The 25,990-nt window shown below is 40.3% G+C and overlaps 1 protein-coding gene across 1 annotated transcript in view; it reads left to right on the top strand.

Moving 5' to 3' along the window:
* CDC73 (cell division cycle 73) overlaps positions 1-25,990 on the top strand; it is a gene marked incomplete at its 5' end in the record, with an annotated part of 104,492 nt that overhangs the window by 19,619 nt on the left and 58,883 nt on the right. The window contains 3 exons of the mRNA XM_084266309.1: positions 5,000-5,098; positions 6,377-6,455; positions 15,897-15,961. Coding sequence (XP_084122435.1) covers positions 5,000-5,098; positions 6,377-6,455; positions 15,897-15,961 — 243 coding nt within the window. The remainder of the gene's footprint in view (positions 1-4,999; positions 5,099-6,376; positions 6,456-15,896; positions 15,962-25,990) is intronic.

Genomic DNA, 25,990 nt, shown 5'->3' on the forward strand with positions numbered 1-25,990 from the left:
TGACCTATTTATTTGGTGGTTCTTTTTCAGATTGTGTGTATGGCAGTATGCTTGTTGCGTGATTTACTACGCAGGTCAGAAGTGTGTGGAGAATAGTTTGGGAGGCAGCAAAAGCTCTCAGCAAACGTGCCTGTCGGTGCAGTGGAGTGTCTTGTGCATTTTATGTGTTAGTCAAGTGAAAGCAAATAAGCAAAATTGGGGAGGTGCATGTGTGTGTAAATCAAGAAGGAGGCTTTACTTCATTAAAACCATATGATTCAAGATGATATTACTAGCTGTGCCCTTTATCTGAAGGGTCCTTTAAGGAGCTGGGAATGTTCAGCCAGGAGGAGACTGAGGGGAGACCTTATCACGGCCTACAGCTACTTGAAGGGAGGTTGTAGAGAGGTGGGTGATGGTCTCTTCAGCCAGGTTACAGGAGAGAGGACAAGGGGAAATGGCACAAAGCTGCGCCAGGGCAGGTTCAGATGTTAGGGAAAAATTTTTTCCGGAAAGAATTGTCAAGGCCTGGAACAGGCTGCCCAGGGAGGGGGTTGAGTCACCTTCCCTGGATGTGTTCAAAAAAAGGGTAGATGAGGTACTTAGGGATATGGTTTAGCTTAGGATGTGATTGGTTGGACTTGATGATCTTAAAAGGTCTTCTCCAACCTTGTGATTCTGTGAAGGAGAGGAAAGATGCTGGGTCAGAAGCGATGGACGTTTTTATGGTCTGAATAAGCATGGTACAGAAAGTGTCAGTGCTTCACAGAGCTGTTCTGCCAATAGATCTGCATGCCTGCAGTTGCATGTGCCCACCATTTGATTTTGAGGGCAACCTGGCACTCAGTATAAAGCATTATGCTTTATGACTGTCATTAAATTCAAAGAACAAAGAGGAGAGAAGATAAACTTGAGTGTTGGTGAAGAGCTTACAAGTTGAACGTGCAGATTCTTAGGTGTAAGAGAGCGATGTCTTAAATGAAGGGCTCCAAATTTAAATATGTGCTTGAAATTTAAATTGCGAAGTATTTTCTTCAAAATATACAGTTCATCACTCATGTTCCTCATGAACAGTTTTTTAATATCTGCTGTACTTTTATGAGACCACCTGAATACTGTTTACATATTTGATGCCATGCAGTACGTAGGCATTGCTGAGTGTGCGATGGGAATATTGCATTTCTGGTCCTGCATCGTGCCTTGCAGGCTGTCAGTGGCTGCACAGGACTTCACAGGATGTCTGAGCATACCAGGCAAATGTGTGAAGTGTGAAAGGGGCTTGATTCTTCCTTCTCCAGTCCTACTGTAAGTTTGGACAATGATTATAGCATTCTGTGTTTCTTGATCATGCTGGGATACATGTCCAACAGGATATCCATATTGTCAGCTTGCATAAGAGTTTATTTCAGTTTATAGGATGGTTCTTAAGCTCTTCTCTCTCCAGTGAAATACCAGAACATGTAACCAGTATTTAATCAGGTTTTAACTTAGCTATAGGAAAGTTTTGAAGCCTGTGAGACATGCTGTTTACTGGTGTATGTGCTTCTATTTTATATGTTGGACTTACTATTTTATTTTTGTTCAGGTGATTGAGATGAAGCATACTTATTTTTTGCCTTAAGAATCATTTCCCATGAAGTTGAAATCAATATTTCTCATCAATGATTGTTACTAGGAAAAAACCCCTTTTTTTTTCCTAGCATGAATGAAGCTGTGACTAGAAGACTTTGTTAATGGGCGTTAGTGTTATGGCTAGTTACAGAAATTAAAGACAGATTTTTAGAAGGAAGATTGCAGTTCTTTAGAATAAGTTGTTATTGATATAGATCTCTATAAAAATGTCTATATTAAAAATTGAGGTGTTTTTCTTACAAAAAGACTCTTATTGATGATGCAATAAGTCTTTCCCAGCAGAGCAGACTGATCTTGTTTGCTCCTCACACAGCCTGCTGTTAAGCTAACACGGGTGATAGTAATTTGACTTGGTGCATGTTAGTTACTGTGCTGGCAAGGGATGGGGCATCAGTGCCAGTACGTTTTGAGAATCTGCTTACTGTTGCAGACTTCCCTAAAAAATACATGTGACTTTATCTGTAAGATGATTGACTGGTTATCTGACCATAGCAGCTGGTATTGATCACTGCTGGGCTGCCATTGTTTTCCATTCCAGTTTACATTTAGTAAACTTATTTTTTTTAGAGGCATGAGTGAGGTTAGGCAGCAAAATGTATTACGTTAGGGCTCTATTCAAGGCAATAGCAAAACCCCAGTTTGGTGATTGCTTGGAACACTTTGCTTCTTGCCCCTGCCATGCAATGAATTATTATTAGGTGTAGACATGGTTGGAATTAACAGAGAGCTTTCCTGGGAGTAGCAGTGCTCTAGACAGATAGCAACAAGAATCAATGGAATTGTCCTTTTACTTAGTAGCAATTTTCTGAAGGATTGTTTAAGGAAGCAATTTAAGCCTGTTCAAATCTTATTAAAACTTAGTGCAGAGAAACTTTTTTTTCCTTTTCTGCACTGTACCCCAGATGAGAAATATTTGGTAATAAAAATGTAGCATTTGGTGTTAAGTTGAACTGAATCTAGGGCAGGAGATAGGGGATGTTCATAGTCTGATCTCTGAGGGGAGGAACAATGAAAACTTAGTGGTCTTGCAAGTCTGTTGGGCTTTGCAAATCATTTGGTACCTGCAGCAGACTTCCTGCTCAATCATTTTTCTGTCACGGTAAAGTAATCCCACATCCCTGGCCAGGCCAACGAACAGCACGATGATGGTGATGATGATGGTAGTTTGAGTGCTTGTTAAAACACTGCTGGTTTTTCCCCTTCCAAACAGATATTAGTTGTGGCCTTGGGGGACCTGTGTTTTCATGCTGTGGAAAAAACACCAGCAAGAACATTCTGTAATTCCATGCTTATTAGCAACGACTTTTCAGCAGATGGGAGGAAAAAAAAAGATATGGGATTAATTTTTTTTTCTTTCAACCTGGAATGTCTTAAAATTTGGTTGAGGACGTGTTATTTCAGGCTACTAAAATCTGACATGCTGCCTTTGAAAAAATAATAATTTGACATTTAACTCACTTTTTGAGAGGAAGTTAACTGTAGGTTTTATGAATGAACTATGGATGTGAAAGCTGGTCATAGGTTCATTGTGATTTGGCTTCTGCGTGGACAATTACACTTTTAAAATTCCACCCCTTGTCATTGCTGTGCTTAAATCACATACTGGCTCTTGGAAACTCCGAACTGCTCTGCCTTTTTGAAATTCAGGAGGAGGAACCAATTAAATAACAAGAGTTGCAATTGATATGCTGCCCAGCCCACAGTTTGGGAGAAATCTCTGAATTTCCAGTAAAAGGGCATAGTTTAGGCTTAGTTTCTGCAGAACAGAACTGATTTTGAGTATCCCCATATAATTGATATGTGCATGCCTTACAGTTCTTTAAAGGGCTTCTTTTCCCCCCCAGGATTTTTCTGACTGAAAAGAACTTCAAATACAGTTTTGTGTGAGTTCTTTCAGTCTTTGTAAAAAAGAACTGGGTTTGCTCAAGGAACAGTTTTGCCTTTATAAGTGGTTTCTGGTGGTCTTCCAGTTCCTGCCCCTCTGGCTTGGAGCAGGCTGACAACATGCTGACAGAGGTCGAATGAACAAGCTCAGAGCAGCTTTGCATTACAGAGCACGAAATACTTGCCACCGAATTCACCCCAGAAGTTTTAGCTTTGTAATTCATGCGTTTGGGTTGTAGTGCTGGTGGTGTTAATTAACACCACATCAGTGCTAGCATACAGCTCTCTGGAAGAAACTAAACATTGAGTGAATACTTCATGCTATTCTGAACCAGTAAAAAAGCCGTTTTCCTTAATTGATAGAAGGTTTCTTTACTGATGAACCACTACTGAAAACTGGCAGTAATGACAGACATTGTGTACACATCTCTAACTTCAAATGCCTATTGAGAGGTAATATAATAAGCATATGCCTTTCAAATATTTAATTAGTGTTTACATTTTTGTTTAGAATAGAGCAGTCCTATCACCAGGAGGAATGTGTTTTAAAAAACTTGATTGGTATCATTTGTTCAGTTATGCTTCAGTGACTTGGTTATCAGACAAAACACTGCATAAAGCTATTAGAAATACCAAGGTTATTCAAGATAACTCTTGAATCAAAGATTTGGGGATGTGATTTCTGTACTTGATTCCTCCAATTTAAAATGAAAGGCTCTACTGCTTAAATTATTTGGTGCCAAATGGAGTGAAGTTGTAATTCAAGATAAATATTAGAAGTGTTCCGCAGTGTGATGGGGCTGTCAGCAACCAGTTGAAGCATGTCTGCTCTGCTCAAGGGCCTGACTGGAAAGCACAGGAGGTGGCTGCCAGTCTGCCTTGCCTCCATGCAGGATTAGGGAAAGCCTTCAGAGGGTTCTTGAGGACTCTTCCTGAAGAGCAGCTGAGCATACTTGGGTGGGGGAACACTGCTTGTGGCACAGGCTTAGGCAGACAGAAAGGATGAGAAATCCCATCTGGAGGCCAAACGTGAGCAGATAGGCTCTTGTTAGTGGGTATGTACCTGGGCCGAAGAGCTGAGACTTGCCCTGAAAGTCTTAAGTAAGAGTTTTTCCTTCATGATACAGCATGAAGAGTTCCAGAGGGACTTGTAAGGGCATGGGGGAGGGGGGTGGGGGGGAGGGGAGAATGGGGGGAGAACTGGTAAGGAGATCAGAAACACTTTGTGAAGAGTTTGTGTTACTTGGTGATGAAGTGAAGCCAGTTAGATTTACCAGATTTGGGCTTGGAAGAATGGGGTGTAACAGCGATGCCTTAAAACTGTTTATTTTGTATCCTGTCACAGAAAAGTTATCAGAAAACACACATCTCTCTAAAATGTTAGTTCACTAGTTCAGGTTTTTTGGGAAGCACAAGGTAACTGAATGGTGTCTTCTACCTGTGGTGTTATTATGTGAAACACAGACAGTCAACAAAGTTCATGGGTATCTGGTATGTCTTTCAGAACTTTGCCAAGAATATTTTTGCAATTCTTCAATCAGTAAAAGCCAGAGAAGAAGGTCGAGCGCCTGAGCAAAGACCCGCACCAAATACAGCACCGACGGTAAGAGCAGCACTTCGAATATGAAGGTTGTGACACCCAAAGGGAGAGTGGAGTGTCGTGTCATTATTAAACATGAAATTTGTTTTGGTTTAGATCCGAGTGCACAATTTTCAAGCATAACTTCACAGACACTCTTTAACTGAAATTACATTTATTGGTATTTAAAGAGCTGAATATATCACTGTAATTTGTTCAATATGTTCTTGTTACTTAGAGATTAAGCTGTTAGTGCCAGCTTCTGCATCTATCAAACTCTGGTGACATCCTGCATCTATTTGCAAAAATGGTATTAGATGAGGCTACTGCCGTTTCAAGTAAAATGTTTTGCTGTTTTCCTGACAGATAGGGTAGCAAATGTTTAAGAATCTGGAACATGACTCATGAGTGGGAACAGCTTGAACCAGCTTTCTTTTGCCTGTAATGAAATCAGGAGGACAGACTTACAGTTTTATTGTTTAAGTCTGTCTAGGTATTAGGCAGGATTTGTTTTGTATTGTCGTGTTTACTATTGAGTTCTATTAAACCCAATACAATCTTGAACTCGATGGCAGTCTGCTGTAAAAGCTATTTAATCATACTTGGATTTGTTTTTGCTGCGACTGCATTTAACAAAGAGCTAAATTTAAATAGCAAGATGAATTCCAACATTTAAATATTTGCTTTGTGTTGAATTTTGTAAATTGTGCATGGACTATTCAAAAGTCCCATTCAGAATATTTGTGAATACATAACTGAGGCATCCAGAAAAAGATTAAATTGGTATTTAGCGTGCCGCTAGATTGACACTTTTAAAAACTTTTTCCCCAGAATGCCTCTTTCTTTCAGATTTGTATTTATTCTGTAGGTTTAGCAGAGTTTTAACTTAATCAGGCTGGCAAGGAACATTGTGTGTGTGTGTGTGTGTGTGTGTGGTTGAAGGCTTAATCATGCGTTGTCAGTTGACAGGTTTTCCCCCGCTAATTCTTGAGATATTTCAAAAACTCAGTGATTTCATAAAACTTACAGATTTTAGCTAACGTAGTTTGTTACTGTTCCTCTAGTTTTGCCCCAGGTGGTTGTCATTGCTTTTAGTATGTGCTTCTAAACTCTGTTTCTGTAAGATTGTACTTGGATGTTGAAGAGAAACATACCAGAAGTTTTCAAATGCATTGAAACTCCTCACGCAAGTGAGCTTATTCTATCCTTCTGAGCAGTTTCATGCAGTACTTTATGAATGTTTGAAAACCATGAAATAACGGTTTTTAGCGTGTATTAACAACCTTATTTAACCTGTTTTAGGATCCCACTTTAAGAAATAAGCAACCTATTCCTGCTGCCTACAACAGATATGATCAGGAAAGATTCAAAGGCAAAGAGGGTAAGTTGATTGTAATACTGGTTTTAAAACGAAAAACAAACAAAAAAAACCCCAAACATGGAGTCACACAGTTGAAGCTAGGGGATTTTTTATGCAGTTATTTTTCAAATATAAGCAAAGGCCAAAAAAAAACTGTAACTATGTCTAAAGGTAGCTTTTCCAAGTAATACACTGTAAAAATATTATTTATTAGAAATTATTTCAGCTTCCTCAGAAAGCAAGCTGAAAACTTCCACTCAGAGCTTCCAGGGGGGTTGGGGTTCAATTGTTTGGGAAAGGTCATATTGATCATACGCAAGTAATGAAAAAGCAGAACTGCAAAGAAGGCTGTCAGGTACATAAAATGAAATAGGTTGCCTGTCCTCAAACAATTGCAGTTACTTGACAAATTGCTTCCAGTAATTACAAATAAATATTATGAGGTGGTTATATCTTTTTAAAACTACAAAACAAACTGGTCACAGCAGTGCAAAGTATTAGCCCCTTTCTGGAGAGAACAAAATGTACAATTTAACAAGTCCCACTTATTTGAAAACAGGGTGGAAGGTTGAACTTCAGCGATTATTTATCCTTCTATCTCGAAATTCCTGTTAATCTGGTTGCAGTTATTTAGCATGTCTTGCTGTGGTTTTAGTTTGCATGTGTGTGTTTGGATGTTTCTGTGTTTGCTTTGGGTTCTGCAAGAAACTTTGTTACGCTGCTGAGTTGCCTCTTCCTTCTAGCTGTCAAACAAAATCATCCTCTTCAATGAAACTCCCTATGCATGCTTACTAAGGGCTTTCTTTTCTGGCTGCAAGAATTTACATGCTGCTAAATGCCATTTTAAACTGTAGATGAGCAATTCAACTTGCATCTTGTAGACTATTTGGCTTCATCCAAGTTGGTAGGTTTTTGTTCAGGGAAAGCGAGTAGCATTCATACCGTGTGTGTGAATTCTCAGGTTTTGTACTGTAGCTGACTGTTCAATTTTGTATTGAAATGACATGATCACTTTTGCTCTGTAAATAAAAAGCAAGAGCAGATTACAGTGCTACTTGAATATTCAGTTTTCATTGTAACTGGAGAAAGAAAAGCATAAAATATGACACTAATGAGAATTTCATGCCATAATAAATTTGTGAAGGTTACGTTTTCCATGCACCTCGTACTTGATAATGTAAAAAAACTTGAGAAGCTGACTGTAGCCATCTCTGAAGTGTGGGGTTTTTTTTGTTTTTTGTTTTCAAGTGTGGTAAATATGCACTTAGATGTGAATGCATCCTTTAACTTCATGGGGTTCTTTTGTGCATGTGAAAACTTACTGTCGAAATTAGAGATATTCTGTTGTATCCTCTTGAAGACCATTCCCTGTTGGCCTCAATAGACTTGTTCAGTCCAGTGTTTTTATTTACTGCTACTCATTTACTTGCATGGGGGTTAGGAGAAAAAGCCAAAGCAGGATAACTTAGGATTTTTTAGCACTGAAATATAACCAACAGATAGAATTAATTTTTGAAACACAAGCCAAGAGAATTTGGGAAAGAAAGGGTGAAAGGGAAAAAAACACAAGCCCAAATCCAAACAACCTTCCCTAAATTTTTTTACTAGCATTTCTTTGGCTCCAAATTAACTTCAGAAAATAGCAGATTATGTATCTTAATTCTGGGATACTCTGCTATAAAACTATAGCTTGAAAATTGTAGTGTGAAACTCATGGTGCACGTAGTTTTTCACAAGCCAGAATTAGGCACTAACATTTTCCACTTCCATTCAGCACTGTCAATGTCATATGCTTAGAACAGAACTAAACACATCGTTTGCAACCGTATCACAAGGGAACTCAGTTCTTAAAGGACTTTTAATTGCCCCCCAAATTATGTTGTGGTCCCCAAATAGTGCAGTGACTGCAAACAGAAATACTAACCAATAAAAAAGGCATTTTGTTTCTGAAAGCTATTTTGTTGCAGTTAATGCAGTAACAACTTGGAATTATATGTGTTTTTGGAAAGCTTGCAGTATTGGGGATTTTGGGAAAGAAGGGTGTAGGAAAAGGAGAATGATTAAGTTCTAGGTACAGTAACTTGCAGTCTTCATAGCATTGCATCCAGATTTATCAGTAATGATGGACGACACCTGGATAATGCTGAATCCTATAGATGTGGGTCACTCTGGAAGGTTTCCACATTTTACCCTATATGACTCTGCATGTGGTTGGCTAGGGATTGTGGAAGGGAGGAATGTGTGATGTGTGTGAGCGTGATTTTGGCTAAAGACTGAAAGCCAAGAGAGGCAATGTCTCTGAGGTGTGGGGTGGTTTTAGTTTTTGTCTCACCTGTTTGCTCTTTCTACAAAGGCTTTGAAACAGTGGGAAGGATTCACAGTGGTCCTCACACAGTTGCATTATGGTTATGGCTTACTGTCTATCTGCAGGTTCATATAATGCTACAGTATTCATGAGGTTTTAAAGTGTAGGCAGGAAAGAGGTGAACTGTTTTCTCTTGGAATAGTTGTGTGGTTTAACACATAATTTTTCCATTAGCAGTCTTGTTCTTAGCGTAAACAATTCAAAGCTCATAGAGCTAAGATAGTAAACTGAAGAATTTTAACACAACATGCATTAAGTAAACTGCTGAATTGCAGCCAAATTTCTCTGTTTTGTGTGATGGATCATTATTTCTGATGTGGTGTGTCAGGATGCCTCTCTGCTTGGTTTAAAATCCTCATGCCAGATAAGACAGGTTTTACTGCTGGAATGGTTTAGATTGCTTCAGTAGTAAATGTGAGGGAGATGGGGTGGTAATTGTAAGGTACTACTGGAGAGTGAGCAGTCAGCAGAACTGCTTATGCAGCTGTGAGTCAGTGGTTGGGAGTGTTCTCTCAAATGGGCATCTTCTTACTGCAGCTTTGGTGAGGGGAGAGAGAAGTCTTTCCTTTGGCACGCTTCAGGTTCTGTGGGAATGTCCCTTGCATTGGGACTTGTACGTCCTCGATGTTTCAGCAGTGGAAGAACATGTGATGTGGCAGTACACCCGTTGTGCTGAACTGCTCAAATGGTCTTGAGGTGAGGTGGTGAGCACCCTGCAGTTACTTTTCTTGACTGCTCTTTCCTTCCTGTTGGTTTTGTTTCTTTAATGCTGGTGGTTGGTGGTGGTGTGCTCTCTGCAACAGCATAGAGCTGCATTCTGTACTCAACTTTCTCTATTTCCCCCCCCCCCCTTTCCTTCATATTACTACCTTAAGCTTGTTTTTGCACTTTATTCATGCCATTTATTAATATGCATATCCTGGTGTTCTATTCACGCTGCAGACCATCTTGTTATACAGATCTTCAGTCTGTTGTATCTTCTTGAGCAACGTAAATTCTAAATCCCTTGAAGTATTTAAAAGTCCTGTGCCCAAACGTCATTGGACACTTGGGAAGTGGTCTTGTGCCTCAGTGTCTGATATTGAAATAGAGATTCCATGATGTGTATGGCTTGCAGCTCAGCCAGTGGTACACTGAGACTTTGAGCTGATGTGATAAGAAATTCTAGATACTAGACTCTTTTGGAATGTGCACCTTGGGCTTTTTTCTCCCATTTTTTTATGGTGGCTTTACCTGAAATCCTCCTTTCCATATGCTTGCTGCTTTGGCAATTCCGGTGTGTGAAATTAGTGCTGGGGTGATAACACCAAAGATGGAACATTTTCTTGACCCGCTGAGTTCATCTTTCAGTGTAGATGGCAAAGTCAAGTTTCTCTGTGCTGCTCCAAGGGTTAGGTGTGTTCCAGAAGTGTGGTGGTCTTGTGAGCTTGCTATTATTATCAAGGTTTCACTGTAGTAGGAGGCAATGGTTACTTTAAAAACCCAAATAAAACCACCAGAAACTTTTAGTCCTGTCTCATGTAAAGCAGAGAGGGTCTTGCGGTACAGCCATGTGACTTCACTCCTGATGGTGAAAAGAGTGTTTGCCACATCCAGGTGTATCCTTCAGGGAAGCTTGCTGTTGACTTCTGCTATTGTCATTTTATGTTTGACTTACTCTCGTAATTGTGTTGGATTCTGAAGCATAGCAGCAGTTTTTCAGAAGGATGCTTAGCTTTCAGTCTTAAGTATTAAACCTAGGCAATGGTGGGCTATGGAATTTTTCAACCTGAGCTGCCTTGGACCATTTTTTTTCTCCCTTATGCATTGTTAAGAAAACTTCTTTATATGAAGTTTCTCAGTAGAAGTATTTTCTTTTAAATTGTGTGATTTCTGTTTACACAAGGAGAAGTGGAAGAATGGGTAGCAGGAGATCCAGAGTTCTGAAGCTCAACTGCCTTGTTAAACTTTTTATTGCATTTATTTTGAAGCTTATAGGATTCCACTTTATTTCTTAGCAGAGAGTATGTGCAAGAGATCACATTGGAAAAAGTTTGCAGCCTCTCACTTTTCTGGCTTGCGTGTGTCCAAGGAGTTTGATAACTTTGAGTATTATGGATTCACTTCAGCGCTGGAAAACATACACTGCTTCATACTGTAACTTTTTATTGGTGCTGGGAGAAACTTAAGAACTTGGTGTTAATTACTTGTAAGTTTATTACTGAACTGCTATATATGAACTGTGCAGGGAATTTTGTAAACTAATTAGTGTAGCTTGGAAATTTATGTGTGAAACTTTTAACTTGTTAGGGTACTGCAAAGGACTGTTCAGTAAACTCTTACTTAAATTGAAATTCGGTGTTAGTGATTTAATTACCATGGGTGTGAAGTGGAGTAGTGAATCATTTCCAGGCAGTCTGCAGAGCTGTTGGTATCTGGGGTTTGAAGAGTATACAGCTGAAAAAAGTGGTTATTCCATCTTATTCATCCACAATTCAAAGTCTTCAACTTGAGCTCTTCAGTGTTTCAGACATGCTCCCTTATTCTGTTTGCTTAGACTTTCTTCCAGAAATGCAGGTTAATTTGAGTGTTTTTAAAGCTGTTATGCTTCTGCTAATGTGTCTGTGCTCAAGTTTGCACCCGGATTGGATGGCCAGAGCTGCAGCAGGTGCAGAATTAGAACACAGAGTGACCTAGACTGACATGGAGCAGTGGGCTTTAAGCAAACGGAAGGCACTTTGAGCAGTAGTACTCAGATGCAAGGAAACAGACCGTATGTCCAAATGATGATGGAGAACATAATCAGCCCACTAAGCTGGTGCATTATGATGCATATTTTCTTTTTGAGATTAATTCTTCTAAATGAGAGAAGGCACTCATGGTGCAGGGTGATGCTGGAAAGGTACCTCATGATGAACCACACTGGAGAAGTGTATGATTCTTTTGACAGTTTTTGGTCATTGAACTGTGAAATTGTGATCATAATACATGCAGTGACTGGAAAAGAAAAGGTAGTTTTAACTTTAACTGATGATTGATTATTTAGTATCAGTTACTGTGTTTAGACTCTCAAGATGTAGCTTGTAAGGCATTTTTTTATGTTGGTGTTTTGAACAGTGCTTATATGTTTATACCACCGATTATATTTGGCAAACAGAAGCTAAGACAGTTGGTCACAATACATTAACGTTGGGTTTTGCTTCTGTTCTTTACTCCTTACTTTAAACACAGGTCTAACACTAACATGTGTGATGAACTCATTGTTATTTTGTTGAAAACCTCAAATGTCTTCTGCATATAATTACAAGTTTAAAAATAAGGGTCCAAAGTCTTGCTACCATGATACTCCTATTTACAGGTCTCTGTTCTTCTTGAGCACCCTTTTCTTAGTAGATGGCTCATAATTTCAACTGCTTCCTCTATTGCCGTCAATGAAGCTATGATTTTTTGAAGCTGGAGTTACAAGCTCATTCTTGGCCAGGCACTAATGTTTCATCTCTGTGCTGATGCATGACTCGGCAGCACAGGTTGGAGCTGGTTTGGGAGAGAGGGAGGGAGACACATAATGCTTTTGTGCTCTTAGTCAGAGGGCATGGTACAGCACTTATGCTGATGTATGCGAGCAGCATATCCCTTTGTGCTCCGCACTACTCTGTATGCTGCTCCTCTTCACTGTGGCCTGTGGTTCCTCTTGTATCCCAGGTCTGCTTTTGAGCAGCTGCATCAGGGTCAGCCCCTGCCCTTGGAGAAGGCTCTGGAAGAAGTGCCTCTCTGCTTTCTAACCTGGTCCTTGAATGTCTTTTATAACCAGCTGCATTAACCTGGCTGCCACCCTCAGCCTTATTTGAAGGAGGAGTGCAGCTGTGACTGTGGAGTCCCTGCCTTAGAGCATTTGTTTTCTGCTTTGCACAGGCTGTGCACAGTGAGTGGAGCTTAAGGTCCTTCTGTGTGTGACCAAGTGTACAAACTGTTGAGACCTTATAAAAAAGGCATAGAAGTGTGAGTGGCATGACTCCTGGCTGTAGCAGTGTTTGTGTCTGTAAGAAGCGTGAGTGGCTGACTACTAGAATATCACATGGTGTGTGTGAGAGGATCAGGTCAAAAAACCTAGGTGCTGAAAGCAGAGTGTTGGTGCTGTTACCAGGGAAAGGAGGGTTGCTGTGGCTTGCTGGAAGCAAGCAGTGCTTAACTCCCATTCACCAATTACTTGAGAATTTGAGACAGGAAATTAGAGAGCTGGGAGGCAGTTTGGGAGGTAGTTTCTTCTACTTATCCCACCCTACTTTGAGGTAGCAGACTCGGGTCCACAGTAGACCCCATAGTGGCTGCAGTAACTGTTTGCAGGAATGTAAGAGCGTAGTTATGGTCTACTTTGACCATCTCTGAGATTGACATCAATAACAAGAAGTATTATGCCATTATTTACAGATTATTGGAGTAGCTGCTAGATAGCATTGGAAGGCCTGTGTAGCTGCTGGAAACCTTGAGCAGGCAAAAGTGTTCACTCTTAATGCCTGAGGCAACAGGTGACTCTTTAGGATCCAAGTTTTCTTTTCTTCCTGCCAGGAGGAAGGGTCAGCACAAGGCTTGGAGCAGAAAGCTGATGAGAGCCAGAGCTCTGGGTAGTGGCTCTTGTGACTCACTAAATGAACCAGGAAATATTTCATGAGAGATTTGGGGAGGCTTTTGTGAAAGATGAAACCACTGGTGGTTGAGCAGAGAGGCTTGTTCCCTGCCAGGCGCTTCTCTCCCCTTTGATTTCTTTTCTAACTGTGCTGCTGGCTCTGTAGGCCTTTATTCCCTTTGCAGTGCTGGTGGAGGTGGATTAGGGGTTTTTTATAACTAGTTGAGAGGGAATGAAAAGATTTGTTAGGGAAAACATAGAAAAATATTCTAGTTTGAAGAAATAACTGAAGTGAAGAACAAATGTGTGGAACTAATTATAGAACCCAGACTTGCACTGAGAGGAAATAGTGGCAGGCCAGGCAGCATGGGGGATGCTGCTTTATTGTCTAAGGGATGTCTGTGTCCCTTAGAGTTTGGGAAGAACATCTGGTTGAAATAGTTGGAAATTGTCAATGTCATAGGCAAGAGGAACCCATAATAGGTCTGCTGGGAAACGTTCCCCTGGTGGCCTTCTGAAATCAACAAACAGTGTCAGCCTAGATTATACATCTCTGATTTATGCTACTCAAGGTCAGCGAAAGTGTCTCTTCGACTTAGGGGAGCTCTGGCAAGTATTCTACAAGGCTCTAGGCACCACCTGAAATACTAATATGCTCCTTGTCCAGAAACAGTGACCTACATAGTGACAAGAAAAAACTTATCTATGAAAGCATTGGTCAGATGCAACTTCACTATCTTTTGCTCAAGTTCAGCTGTATGAGCCCTGAGCTAAGACTCAATGCCTAATTACATTGTGGGGTTGGGGGAAGGGCAGTAGGGCAATATATCAATTTATAAAGGGAAGCTAGGCTGCTCTTTCTTTTTCTAGTAGCGAAGAATGCGTTCATGTCTGTCTGTGCCTGTATTGTGCATTCTCAGAATCAACTGTTCTGTTGTTCAGAAATGTTAAATCTAGCAGAATAGGTGGGTTAGCCTTGAGAAACCAGAATGAAGAAGGGCTGGAGCTGAGGTGACTTTGTAAAACAAAAGATGGTTGGTGTCACAAGGCTTCTCCACTTGGTAGTTGGTGGTGGGTCTGGTAGCATCATCAAGGGGGTGAGGAAGTGAAGATAAAACAAAAAACAGTTCAGAAAGTAGTTACCTGTCTCTGTGGTGAGAGGAATATGATAGTTTTCAACTCTTGGGTATGTTTTTTCTAGGCACTGGAGAGTTATTAAATCTGGGGAACTTTTCTGCCTCATTTCCTGCAAGTGTGTGATAATCTTCCTCATCTAAGGAAGATAGGATCAGCAACCGTAGATGCTTCTGAGAGCATCTGCATTGTTTTCAAGGTTGTCTGGGTTTCAATTTTAGTTAATTTACTCATGATAAGAGCAAGAAGCTCTAAGAGTTTTGAAAATCTAATATTTTTCTTGGACTTTTTATAGCTTCAGGTATGGGCATTACTTTGGTTCTACATTATTTTTGGTCTGTTATGTTTTTGTCCTGATACATTATATGAAGGTGATGTAATAAATGACAAAAATCTTCCAGCTTGCAATTACTGTTTCAGCTCAGCATGAGTTACCTTTACCCAAGTCCAGTTGAAATAGCCCAGAAGCTACTCTAGGTTTGATTATTGTGCCACTTAAAGTATGAGTTAACTGGGTGGTTGGTTGGTTGATGTGGTCAGTTGACAATGGGTGCTCGAGGCTCAGGAATTTACAAAAGGTGAAAGGTTTTCTTGCAAGTCCTCCTTTTCCGGAATTCAGGAGCTGGTTTTGATCTTGCAGTGCTCAGAATAGAAAGACGGTGAAGCAGTACTCAAAAGCAAGCAGTCTAGCAGCAGCAGGTTTAGTCTCTGAACACTTACAGACTTCTGGCATTTACTTAGCATAAATTCAGCCTGATTTAAAACTACTGAAAAAAAAATCCTGAAAAATCCCTTTTTATCACCTTTAGTCTGGTAGTGTGATTTTTGCAGGTTCTATCCTCTGTATGGTATGACAATGACATAGTTGCTCTTCTACGCTCCAGAAGTGAATTTATCATGTTAAGTGGCCATGGCTTTACAGTCAGCATGTAAACTGGTTTCTTACCAAGTATGTTTTTCCATGAATATACCCACTAGTTGAATACGTTGCATTATAATGCGTTCTGGAAATGAGACACTTGTCTATTTTGTAGTGAAGAGAATGTCTGAGGCCGCATGCATATTGTAATGTTCTCAAAGGTTTAAATTTCTACCTGTTCTCTGGAGGGGTTTGAGTTGTTCTGTGCAGCGGGAAAACCTCACGCGCGTTAGGGACAGCAGAAACACCACGTGGAGCTCTAAAGAACACACAGATGTCCTTGTTATTGACTGGGCTTCGTATTGTGAGCAGGGCCTAAAATGCTGCCTGTAGCCTGTTGCATTCTTTGCTGGTACAAAGACATTTCAAGTGTTGTCTGTTTAGCTGTGACGCCCAGTGCATCGTTCGGAGTGATTTACAGGAGGCTTTTTCCCTTTGCAGAAACGGAAGGCTTCAAAATCGATACGATGGGCACCTATCACGGAATGACTCTGAAGTCTGTAACGGTGAGTTTGAAGCCTCTTCTTAAATATGTTTTATAGAAATGGTAGTGCACCTATATATAACCTGGCCTGGACTGTGGAAGGTCACTTTGGCTGACTAACAGAATTGATGAAAGTTCTTCTCTGTGAAAAGATAAAACATGTTTTGATTTATTTTTTTGGTCTGTCTGCACATTTTAGAGATCTTTCCTCAAGGGAGTTTGCAGTAAAAAGGTGTGCTGGGAAGGGTTTTCTGGCAGGCTTTTCTTGTGGGGGTGCAGCCTTTTTGTGCTCGACTATACTAAGATGCTTAGGTTTTTGTTAGCAGTACGTATGTCTGTGCAGGACAACTTTCATAGTCATGAGCGATAAAACTATGCTCGCAAAACTGAGGTAATAAATGTAGGTTTTGGAGCTCTGTTTCCTACTCTCATAATAACGATAAATTTGTCTAGTGGTGGAGCAGTTTGACCTCTCTGCTACCGCTGAAGCTTGTTTTTGTATTACTTTACAATGCTGTCAGTGGGAATTGGTACACGTACAGCTATGAGAGAGAGACCCTCCAACAGATTTCCCTTTTTTGCCAATATTTGTCTGTTTTTGTGGAAGCAAGTTGACTGCTCTCAAACAAATTCTGTTTTGATCTGCTGGTAAGTAGGACAGCTGCTACAAAACTCATGTAGAGCCCTCATTAAGGTTTTTGCCATCTGCATACCTACATCAATCTGATGAATAGACAGCACTAAATGCTCTCCTAAATCCATGCGTTCTGAATTTGAACATAAAGTAGTATCTTGAATGAAAAACTTTTAAAAACGTCTACAGCTTTTCCATGCTTGATAAAAATTTTTTCCCAAGTCTTTCATTCCCAAACTCCTCTGGACTTAAAATACTACAAAAAATTGAAAGGGAATATTCTATGGAAGGAATCTACTTTTTTTAAGCAGTGTTGTTTCTCGATGAAATCAAGAAATTTGGGTGAAAGAAGGAAATAATACTCCATTATGTCTGAAGATCTGTTCTTGAACCTTCCACTCATTTAGGGCTGTTTTCTGAGGAATCAAGCAGTGTTGTTATTCTAAACCTGGTTTCTGTGGTATAATGTATCTGTTTCAAGTGGTAGTGACTTGAAACGATTTAGTAATTAAGTTCTGTTTAAATTGCCCTTGGGGGAAGGAAAAAGAAAAAAGGAGAGTGTGTGGGAAACACGGCTATAGTAAAATAGAAATGTTTTAAGCTTGTTGGTATAAAAACTGTGAAAATAAAGGGATGTGCAGTAGCTTAAAAACTTGTATTTTAAGTTCATTAAAAAACAATTAAGATGGTTGTATTCTGGTAATCCTAGTTTACATATTCAGTGCACTAGCTAGAGTTTTGAGGTAGTTATTAAACTGTCCTTGGTGGTTTCTTCCATGAAGAAAGAAATGATAACTATTAAATTACTGGTAAATCTGTTTGAAACATAAACTAGAATTTTTGGAAATAACTATTTAAGAAGTATTGCATGACTGCACATAAAGCATCATCTGGTGTCATGAGAAATATTAAAACTCCATCTGTCATGTAGCATGTTTCTAAGAAAGAACTTGTGAGGGGTTTTTGGAGCCTTATTTTCCAGAGTACTAAAAAGGTGCCCTAAATGTTCAGCTCATTCATAAATTGCAGTGGCCTACTGACTTTGTGTTTCAGATGGGGGAAAGAAATAAATCTGTTAATTATGTGGCACAGGAGTGTTCATCTGTTTTTGTCTAAACTTTGTCACAGTGATGGACCACATAGTTCTAACCCGTAATCTTCAGATCGTTGTTTTGTATAGAATGCTTAATCTCTCACTGGTTAGCAAATTTCACATTGTGCTTTTACTCAGGTTTTTTTGTGTTTGGATCCTATTTTTTTTATGCTTGACAAAACTAGGGAGGAAATTGGAAAGTAATTTCTTTTCCTAGGAGTTTAATGGAAAAGTGCATTATACTCACTGACTGAATCCCAGGAATAGGGACGGTACTAATGGAATTGCATTCTACTGACAAGGTGTCATCTGCTGTCGTCACCCCTTTGTAAACTTGTCAAGCGTTTCAAGGGAATTTTGAAGTGTTAGGAGCTCTTTGTTAGAGGCTGTCTTCAAACTTCAGGCCTCCACTTTCCAGATCAATGCTGAAATTTGAAGGTTTGTTTATAGGCCATTTTTGTCCTTAGGTAGCTCCTCCACTTCTTACATGATGTTGGTTTCCTCTAATGTATTTTCAAAAGCAGTTATATGCTCTTAAAAGTTCCTGTTTGCTTGACTAAACAAGTCTTCTTGTGAAATAAGCTTTCAACTGAAATGTTGAGTTCTCCTCTAGCTACTTCAGTTAGAATCAATCTTTTTTTTAAGCATGGAGAAATAAAATTTCATGTAGTCTTCTAAGTGAGATCTCACCAATGGTTTGTGCAATGGCATTAAGAATTTCTCACTGCCTCTGAAATTATAGCCTTGAGATGGGTGAATTATGTATTTTACTTCATCATCATTCTCTATCACGTCTTACTGCTGCTCTAGTTTCCACTTTGCTTTGGAGTTGCCTTTTGGAAGAAATTGTTGATCCCAGGTGGTTCATTTGAGTGTTTAATGTTATTGGCAATACCATCTACCCTGACTTCTGTTCTCTGTTATTGATTCCTTTGGCTTCCCTGTTACACATTGTTTTTCGTTTTCTTCTTTCTGAATGTAATGGTTTGTTTTCATGGTTAGTCTTCTCTTTAAAAGGTTGACAGAGACATTAGCCTCTGAAAGTTTTGATCTTGTAAGCAATTGGAAAATACTTTTTACACATATGCTTGTTAACTGGAGTGTAAACTGTGACCTGCTCTGTGGAGCTGCCCACCCACTTCACATGTAAAATTGTACGAAACTTTCATTTGTTTCCTGTTATTCCCTGTAAGTTTCCCACTTGCACTCTGTGTTACTCTAATTCTCTCTAATGATTTTTATGACAAGTGCAAAACTCCTGGTTTGTCTTTGTTCTTACTGAAATGCAAGTTGTCCTAGATGCTTGTTCTTTTTAACTGCAAAACAAAAACTTCTGCATCTTGACTGCTTTCTTTTCATCAGTGATGTGGAAAACTTTCTTAGCATTCAAAATTTGTGCCAGAACAGATGGTGAATGGTGGGCTTTTTCTGAAGTAATGTCAGCTAAAATAACTTGTGCTGCTGGCAGTTCTTCCCTGTAACAGGGTTTTTGCTTAATTGGCACACTTACTTTCTCTTAGGAGGAGCTGACTTACTTAATGGCTTTTTATTGTGAAGGCATGATATCATTATTCTGGACCTGGAATCATTTATAACAAGGTATCTTCCTTGGAAAGCCTCTTTTAATGCCTGTGGCACTTTCTGCTTGCCTGGATTGACGATGTTTTGGGAACAAGTAAGCGAGTGGTGGTAGCTCTTTCTATGTAGTCACCAAGCAGTTCATGTAATGAGTTGTAGGGCGTGACTGTTGGAGACCTCCAGGCCTACCTGTGTGGTAGCTCTGTGGAGCAGGGTGGATTCTGGTTTTGAAGTAGGAAGGTTTAGTTCACTGTTGGATCAAATAAGAGCTACGGAAGAAGAGTTTGTTAGTATTTTTGTATGCGAGGGGATGCTGAGAGAGAATTTTAAGCTGCAGTTCACATGTTTGTTCTTATTTCTGTAAATTTGACGTCTTCAGGGCATTAGACTTCTGCTGTTTGAAAGAGAAATGTGAACTTAGACTAAGCAAGTGTCATCTAGTGGAAGCCTAGAAAGTGGGTCTGACCTTTTGTTTTTTTTATAAATGAAATTGAATTTTGCACTAATGGTTTCTGTAACTGGAGTATGTGAATTCTTTAACTGTTGTTCTAGCTTGATGTCAAGATCAGAACAAACTAGCTGTCTTCAGTTAGAAGTTGCTTATTCTGCGAGCGTCTGATACAGCTGGCACTAAGGTGTGTCCTCTTCCAAGCTGAGGGCATGCTTTGTATTGCCTGCATGCACATGCAAGTTACACTTGCTTCCTCATGACAGTAATAGTCGTGGTGCTGGATTTACTCTTATTTGTGGAGTTTTTGTCCTTAAATTTTCATGAGTTCTATATGAAAGAAAGGAACGGACTGAAACTCCTGAGCTGTGAGACATTGTGGTTATAGTTACAGACTTGGGGGCAAGCAAATAAGCTCTGCATAGTACTGCAGTAGGCCCTTGTAGAAATTATTTCATTTCTCTTCCTGATTGCTAGAAAGATTTTCTGGTTTTAAAGTTCTGGGATTCCTTTAGTATTCATAGCTGCTGAAGCCCAGAAGCTTCCTTTTGTTTTTGCTGCTAGTAGTGGAATCTGCCTTTGATCATCCACACTGGTAAGCAGCTATCACTACTGGCTTTTCTTTCTCTTACGGTGTGGTAAAGAGGTGGCTGCAACAGCTCTTCTAGCTACTTACCAGACAGTTTGGGGGCTAGCTTGGAAGAATCACTGTGTAATTAGTGAGGGTTTTTTCAGTTGAGGCAGTTGTCTTATAGCAAACTCCAGTGCAAATTTCAGCAGTGTATTCCAATGCGTAAGATTTTTCTCTAGTAAGAAATTCCATATAAATTCTCTGAGTTCAATAGTAATGTTTTTCCTACAAATTAGCAAAAGTAACATCCATCCTTCCAGTGTAAACTGCCAGGCTTTACACAACAATCTCTTGGTTGTAAAACTACCTGGACTAAATGTATGAGACTATTAGTAATTAAAGAAAATACATTACATGGCAGTCAAAACAAATACATTACTTAGTCCTGACAGAACACATCTAATATAAGAGGGTTGCTGTATAAGCCACACTATGAGCAGGCTTAATTTCAGAAAAACTGGAAGGCTGGTTCAGCACCTCCAAGGTGAAGCAGCACTTCTCATCAGCTTGTGGTTAGTCTCAGATTGTGACTGTTCAGTAATGTTGCTGTTACTGCCCCAAAAATCTTGTGAGTGTGGTGTAATCTCAGAGGACTTGTTTTAATTGAGAGGTGGTTTGACCTCTGGTGTATTTTTCAAAGGATTAGTATATGATAGAACAAGAGAAATGCTAAGTTTCTGGCACCTTGAAGAGCGGGCGGAGAGGAAGAAGCATGTCAAGGCAGAAGCAATAAACATACAGCAGACAGATACGCTTCTGTGTAAATAGGTAAATCCACAAGATCTTTTCTAATTTATCATGAGGGATTATGTTGTGATTCAGTGCTAAAACTTGAAATGACTTTTCAGAAGTGTGTGGTAGAATTGGACGCTGTCTCTATGTAGTTAAATAACACTTACCTTTAAAAAAATTTAATAAATCTTAGACATTAGATAGAGATATAACTACTTGTCAGCATGTCACCAGCTTTCTGGGCCATGTCCTACTCTCATTAAAATATTTGAGAGCAGTGGTATTAAGGAAGGAGTCATCAAAACAAGAGACTCTTTGAAAGCATTTGGAACGGGCTGTGGAGCGGAGGGTAATTTTCGAGCAGCCCGTGCATAAGCCGGTCATTATTCTCAACGCCCACACTCCCGCCCGCCTCTGTGGGCCCAGCAGCATTCTGTGGACTCTGTGTGCCTGCTATTTGCTTTTTACCAACAAGATGATGTTTGAAGTAATCACCTATTAGAGGAGTGCTCCATAGGTGGTGCTGGAAGTAGAGACTTCTGGTTTCATTATGCTTGTAATTATTTTTTTTCATGTTAAGTGCGTTTGTCTGTAACTCAGACACAACCATGAAGCTCTCTGTCCACGAGGGCTAAGGGCTAATATGTGACCTCTAAGGCAAAAAGTCCTTGGGCTGGAGAAATGGCTGTTTCCCCAGAACAGCCTGCCAGCAACCTTCCGCTTCTCTGGGGCAACAGACTGGAAGGCCTTGTGTGTCTGTGTTACTCAATGAGAGTGGATGAAAGGCAACCCCGTTTCCAGGGAATTCTGACCGTGTTTTACATTCAGCAGGTCCATGCAGCAGTTTCAGTGGTTGGCACTTCATTGCCTCAGTCATGTTTCATACATTAAATGAATTACTCTGTCTTAAAGACTTTTAGTGTAAATAGTCAAGCTGATAGAGACCAAGGAAAACCAGGATAGAAATGCTGCTTTCAAGAGAACGCGGTAGGTTGAACAATGCTGTACTCGTTCTCTCGGCGATTGTGAAGCGCCTACATCTGTGCCAAGATATCTCACCATTGTGCTGCATTATACAATAGGACTGCCTGGTTTGTTCCTCATAATAGGTTTTATTTTTTTTTGAGGCTAAGAGCTGCAAATTCAGGCAAAGTGGATGTTGTGTAACCAGTCACGCATCTGGAAGTTATGCACTGCTGGGTTGCCCAGTGTGCTGCTGAACAAAAGAGGGAGCAAGACCTGGAGCCATCCTGCTTTGTTAGTGAATGAACGTGCCTGAAGTTAACTGTTCTCTGCAAAACTTGATTGTGTCAGTGTGCTAAGTGTGCTTGTGGCGTGCCTGTCAGGGCCTTGAGTGGTTTAAATGGAGGAGTGCCAATATGAGAATCCACAGTATTTCTGAGTATACATTGAAGTGGAGCTTTAGAAGTGCAGGGAGCTTTACGTACAAAAGCTGGAGAGCCTTAAAAATTCTTGGTATGAATTTTAAGATGACTTGCTGGACTTGTCTTGACCTGAAGCTGAACAGTATGAATGCATTTGCTAGCCTTACGGGTGTCCCTCAAGAAATTCATCTGCCTTCCACTCTGTGTGCAAGGACTTAGAATGTTTCAGGAGTCATGCTCATTTGGAAACGTGACCCCAGATAAAAATGTTTCTCAGGTCTTCAGATTTACGTGTACTGTCTATTAATGAAAGCTTTACAGGGCACTACTTGATGGTACCGGGTGAACTTGAGCTACAGACTTTTAAACTTTGTCCTAATTTTTCTGAACAAACATGTGCATCACACAATTTAAACAATTTTTGTCAACATCTTGATCACTGCAGATTGTCTCCCAGCATCTACTGAATATGTAATAACTGCATCTTCAACTGACAGTTTGTTGTTAAACTTCTATTAACTGGGAGAGAACAACTTCCATAGTGTCATAATTTATTCACAACTGTTGAAGGTACTATGAAGGGCTTGCAGACCAAGGAGAAATGAGCATGTGACAGATGTGGGACCAGAAGGTATTTCAGTTTAACAACCCTTCTTCCCCCTGCAAGTTTATATATGTTTGCCAAAATAACCACATGGATAGCCATTGTGTTGTCTTAGAAGAAGAGTTTTAACAAAATTTTGAAGGTTTCTAACATACTTTGCAATTCATGATACAGTAACCCAATGAAAGTTACGATTCCAAGTATTTAATGATCAGCTGGGTCATTTATGTAACGAGATATGCTTAAGTCCAGATTTCCTTCTCTGCTCAGTTGTTGAGATTATACTGTTGTCATTAGGCTGTATGACACTCTGTTACTTGGCTATTTGCTCATAATGGAGTAGGACACAATTCATTATTTCTGCACACAAATTTTCTGCTTGGAGTGCTGGTTTATATGTAACTTAGCATCTGAGTCATGCCTCTTTCTGAGCTTGGCAAGTCAGACGGCAGCCTCCGTAGGAACGTGCCTTGAAGCCCAGTCTCACATACAGGATCACAGGGTTGGAAGAGACCTTTGAAGATCATCAAGTCCAACTAATCCCATCCTAAGCTAAACCATATCCCTAAGTACATCATCTACCCTTTTTTTTTGAACACATCCAGGGAAGGTGACTCAACCCCCTCCCTGGGCAGCCTGTTCCAGGCCCTGACAACTTTTTCAGTAAAAATCTTTTTTCTAATGTCCAGTATAAACCTGCCCTGGTGCAGCTTTGTGCCATTTCCCCTTGTCCTATCTCCTGTCACCTGTCTGAAGAGACCATCGCCCACCTCTCTACAACTTCCCTTCAGGTGGTGATAAGGTCTCCCCTCAGCCTCCTCTTTTCCAAGCTAAGCAGCCCCAACATCCTCAGCTGCTCCTCAGATGATTTGCCCTGCAGCCCTTTCACCAGCCTGGTTGCCCTTCTCTGCACACGCTCGAGGAACTCGATGTCCTTCTTATGGTGAGGACCCCAGCACTGGACACAGCACTCGAGGTGTGGCCTCACCAATGCCGAGTAAAGGGGCACAATTACCTCCCAGACCTACTGGCCACACTGTTTTTGATACAAGCCAGGATGCCATTGGCGCTTCTTGGCCCCCCGGGCACACTGCTGGCTCATATTCAGCCTGCAGTCAACCAACACCCCCAGGTCCTTCTCTTCCTGACAGCTCTCCAGCCAGTCTCCCCCAAGCCTGTAGCACTGCGTGGGGTTATTTCTCATGTGCAGCACTCTACACTTGGCCATGTTAAACTTCACCTCACTTATGCTGTTATGTCTGGCTTAAGCCAGAGCAAATTCTTCTTTAGGAGGGTTTTTATTTTTCTAAGTTCTGTATTTTATCCTTACTGTCAAGGCCCTTTTCAAAGAATCCTAATGACTGTTGTTTCAATTTGTGGGCTTTGTGCTGGACATAATCTTTCAAGGATCCACCTCTTTCTTGTAGTGCTGAGTTTGGGGTTTTCTTCCTTATGTTGAACTCCTCAGGATGTGGCTTTTGGTGTTTGAATCCAGCCAGAGGGTATCTCAGTGTGGGAGGCTTTCCTCACCAGCCTGCAGTTATTATGAGTGTGTTGTAGGCAGGGGTTCTTCAGTTCACGCATCAGAATATGTAAGACAAAGATAGTTTGTGTTTTTTTCCACTGAGCACATCAACCCTGCAAAGCTCAGAATTGAGACAGGTCTTTAGAGGCAAAGGGTAACAAAATGGTAGTGTAAGAACCCTGGTTTGCAGTCTTCTAGGGGCTGGATGATTTATATTGTCATTCAGTTTGCTTTCAACATAGTGCAGCATTGCTAATGAGAAGGTCCAGTTAAAATAGTGAAATAGGTGATATTTTTAAGCCTTTAAGACAGTTCCTTCTTGCACCATTTAAGAACTGATTAAGGTTGGCCATATATTGGTCTGTAACTATGTGATTTTATTGCTCATATGAATCGAGGTGTTAATCTGCTTGTGTCTTTTATGCAGCCACACACTATTACTGATGAATCTGCATCCTCACTTTCAGGCTGTTTAAGCGTTTTATCTTTGCTAGGACCAGAATCTATAGGCAGAATCCTGGTTTCCTCAGGTTTGTCTCTGGTGGTCCTGGATACAGTCTGTTTCAACGTAGGCTTCCTCATTAGGTAAATGACTGTAAAGACTGTATAATGAACTCTGCATTAGTTATGGCTCACTCAACTAGCATTTAGGCAATACTGATCATACCTTCCGGAACGTACCTGTGATTGCGATCTGCTGAGCTGCCATCTGGAGCTGTATTTATGTTTTCACTGAGCAATATGCTGTTGTGGAAACGACGTGCATCACTGCTGCTGGAGGGGCGGCTCTTCAGTCTCTATTCATCTCAAACTCTCTTAAAGATGCCGCTCGGCTAAGCTGAGGGAGCGGAGAGGAGACCTGTTCATACATTAAGTACACACAGGGAAGCGTTGAAAGATGTATCGTCTGTTTGAGTTTTCAGTCATCACTTTCTCTTTTGCCCCAGAAAATTGTGGGATTTTCTGGAGGTTTTTGGTTTGGGTGTTTTCCAAGTCATGGGAACCTTATATATATCTATATGATTAGTTGGGCAATAAAACTTTTTGTTAGGCTTCGTGCAACGTGAACATTAACAAAGCCTGGTTTTATTTTACCTTACATGATTGTTGTACTTGGTAGACTAAGTTTAGGAAGCTGAGCTAATCAGTTGCTTTGCTGTCTTTTAGGAGGCTTGGGAAGTCTTATTGGAATGAAAATATCTTGGATTTTGGCTCTTTGACATTAAAAGCAGGCGACACTTTCCCTCCATAAAGGTGTATGAGTGGGTTCTGTGCCTAAGCAACAGATACACTTTTAAAATTCACTTAACGCATGAAGCAAACTCTGTGTGACTAAGCAAAGTGGTACAGTGATGTGGTAACGTTGCTTACAGACAACTGTCAGTCTGGCTGCTGTAAATTCATACTACTTTTAATCTAGA

Source organism: Gallinula chloropus, assembly GCF_964237585.1.
Source record: "Gallinula chloropus genome assembly, chromosome: 6".
Taxonomy (NCBI): Eukaryota; Metazoa; Chordata; class Aves; order Gruiformes; family Rallidae; genus Gallinula; species Gallinula chloropus.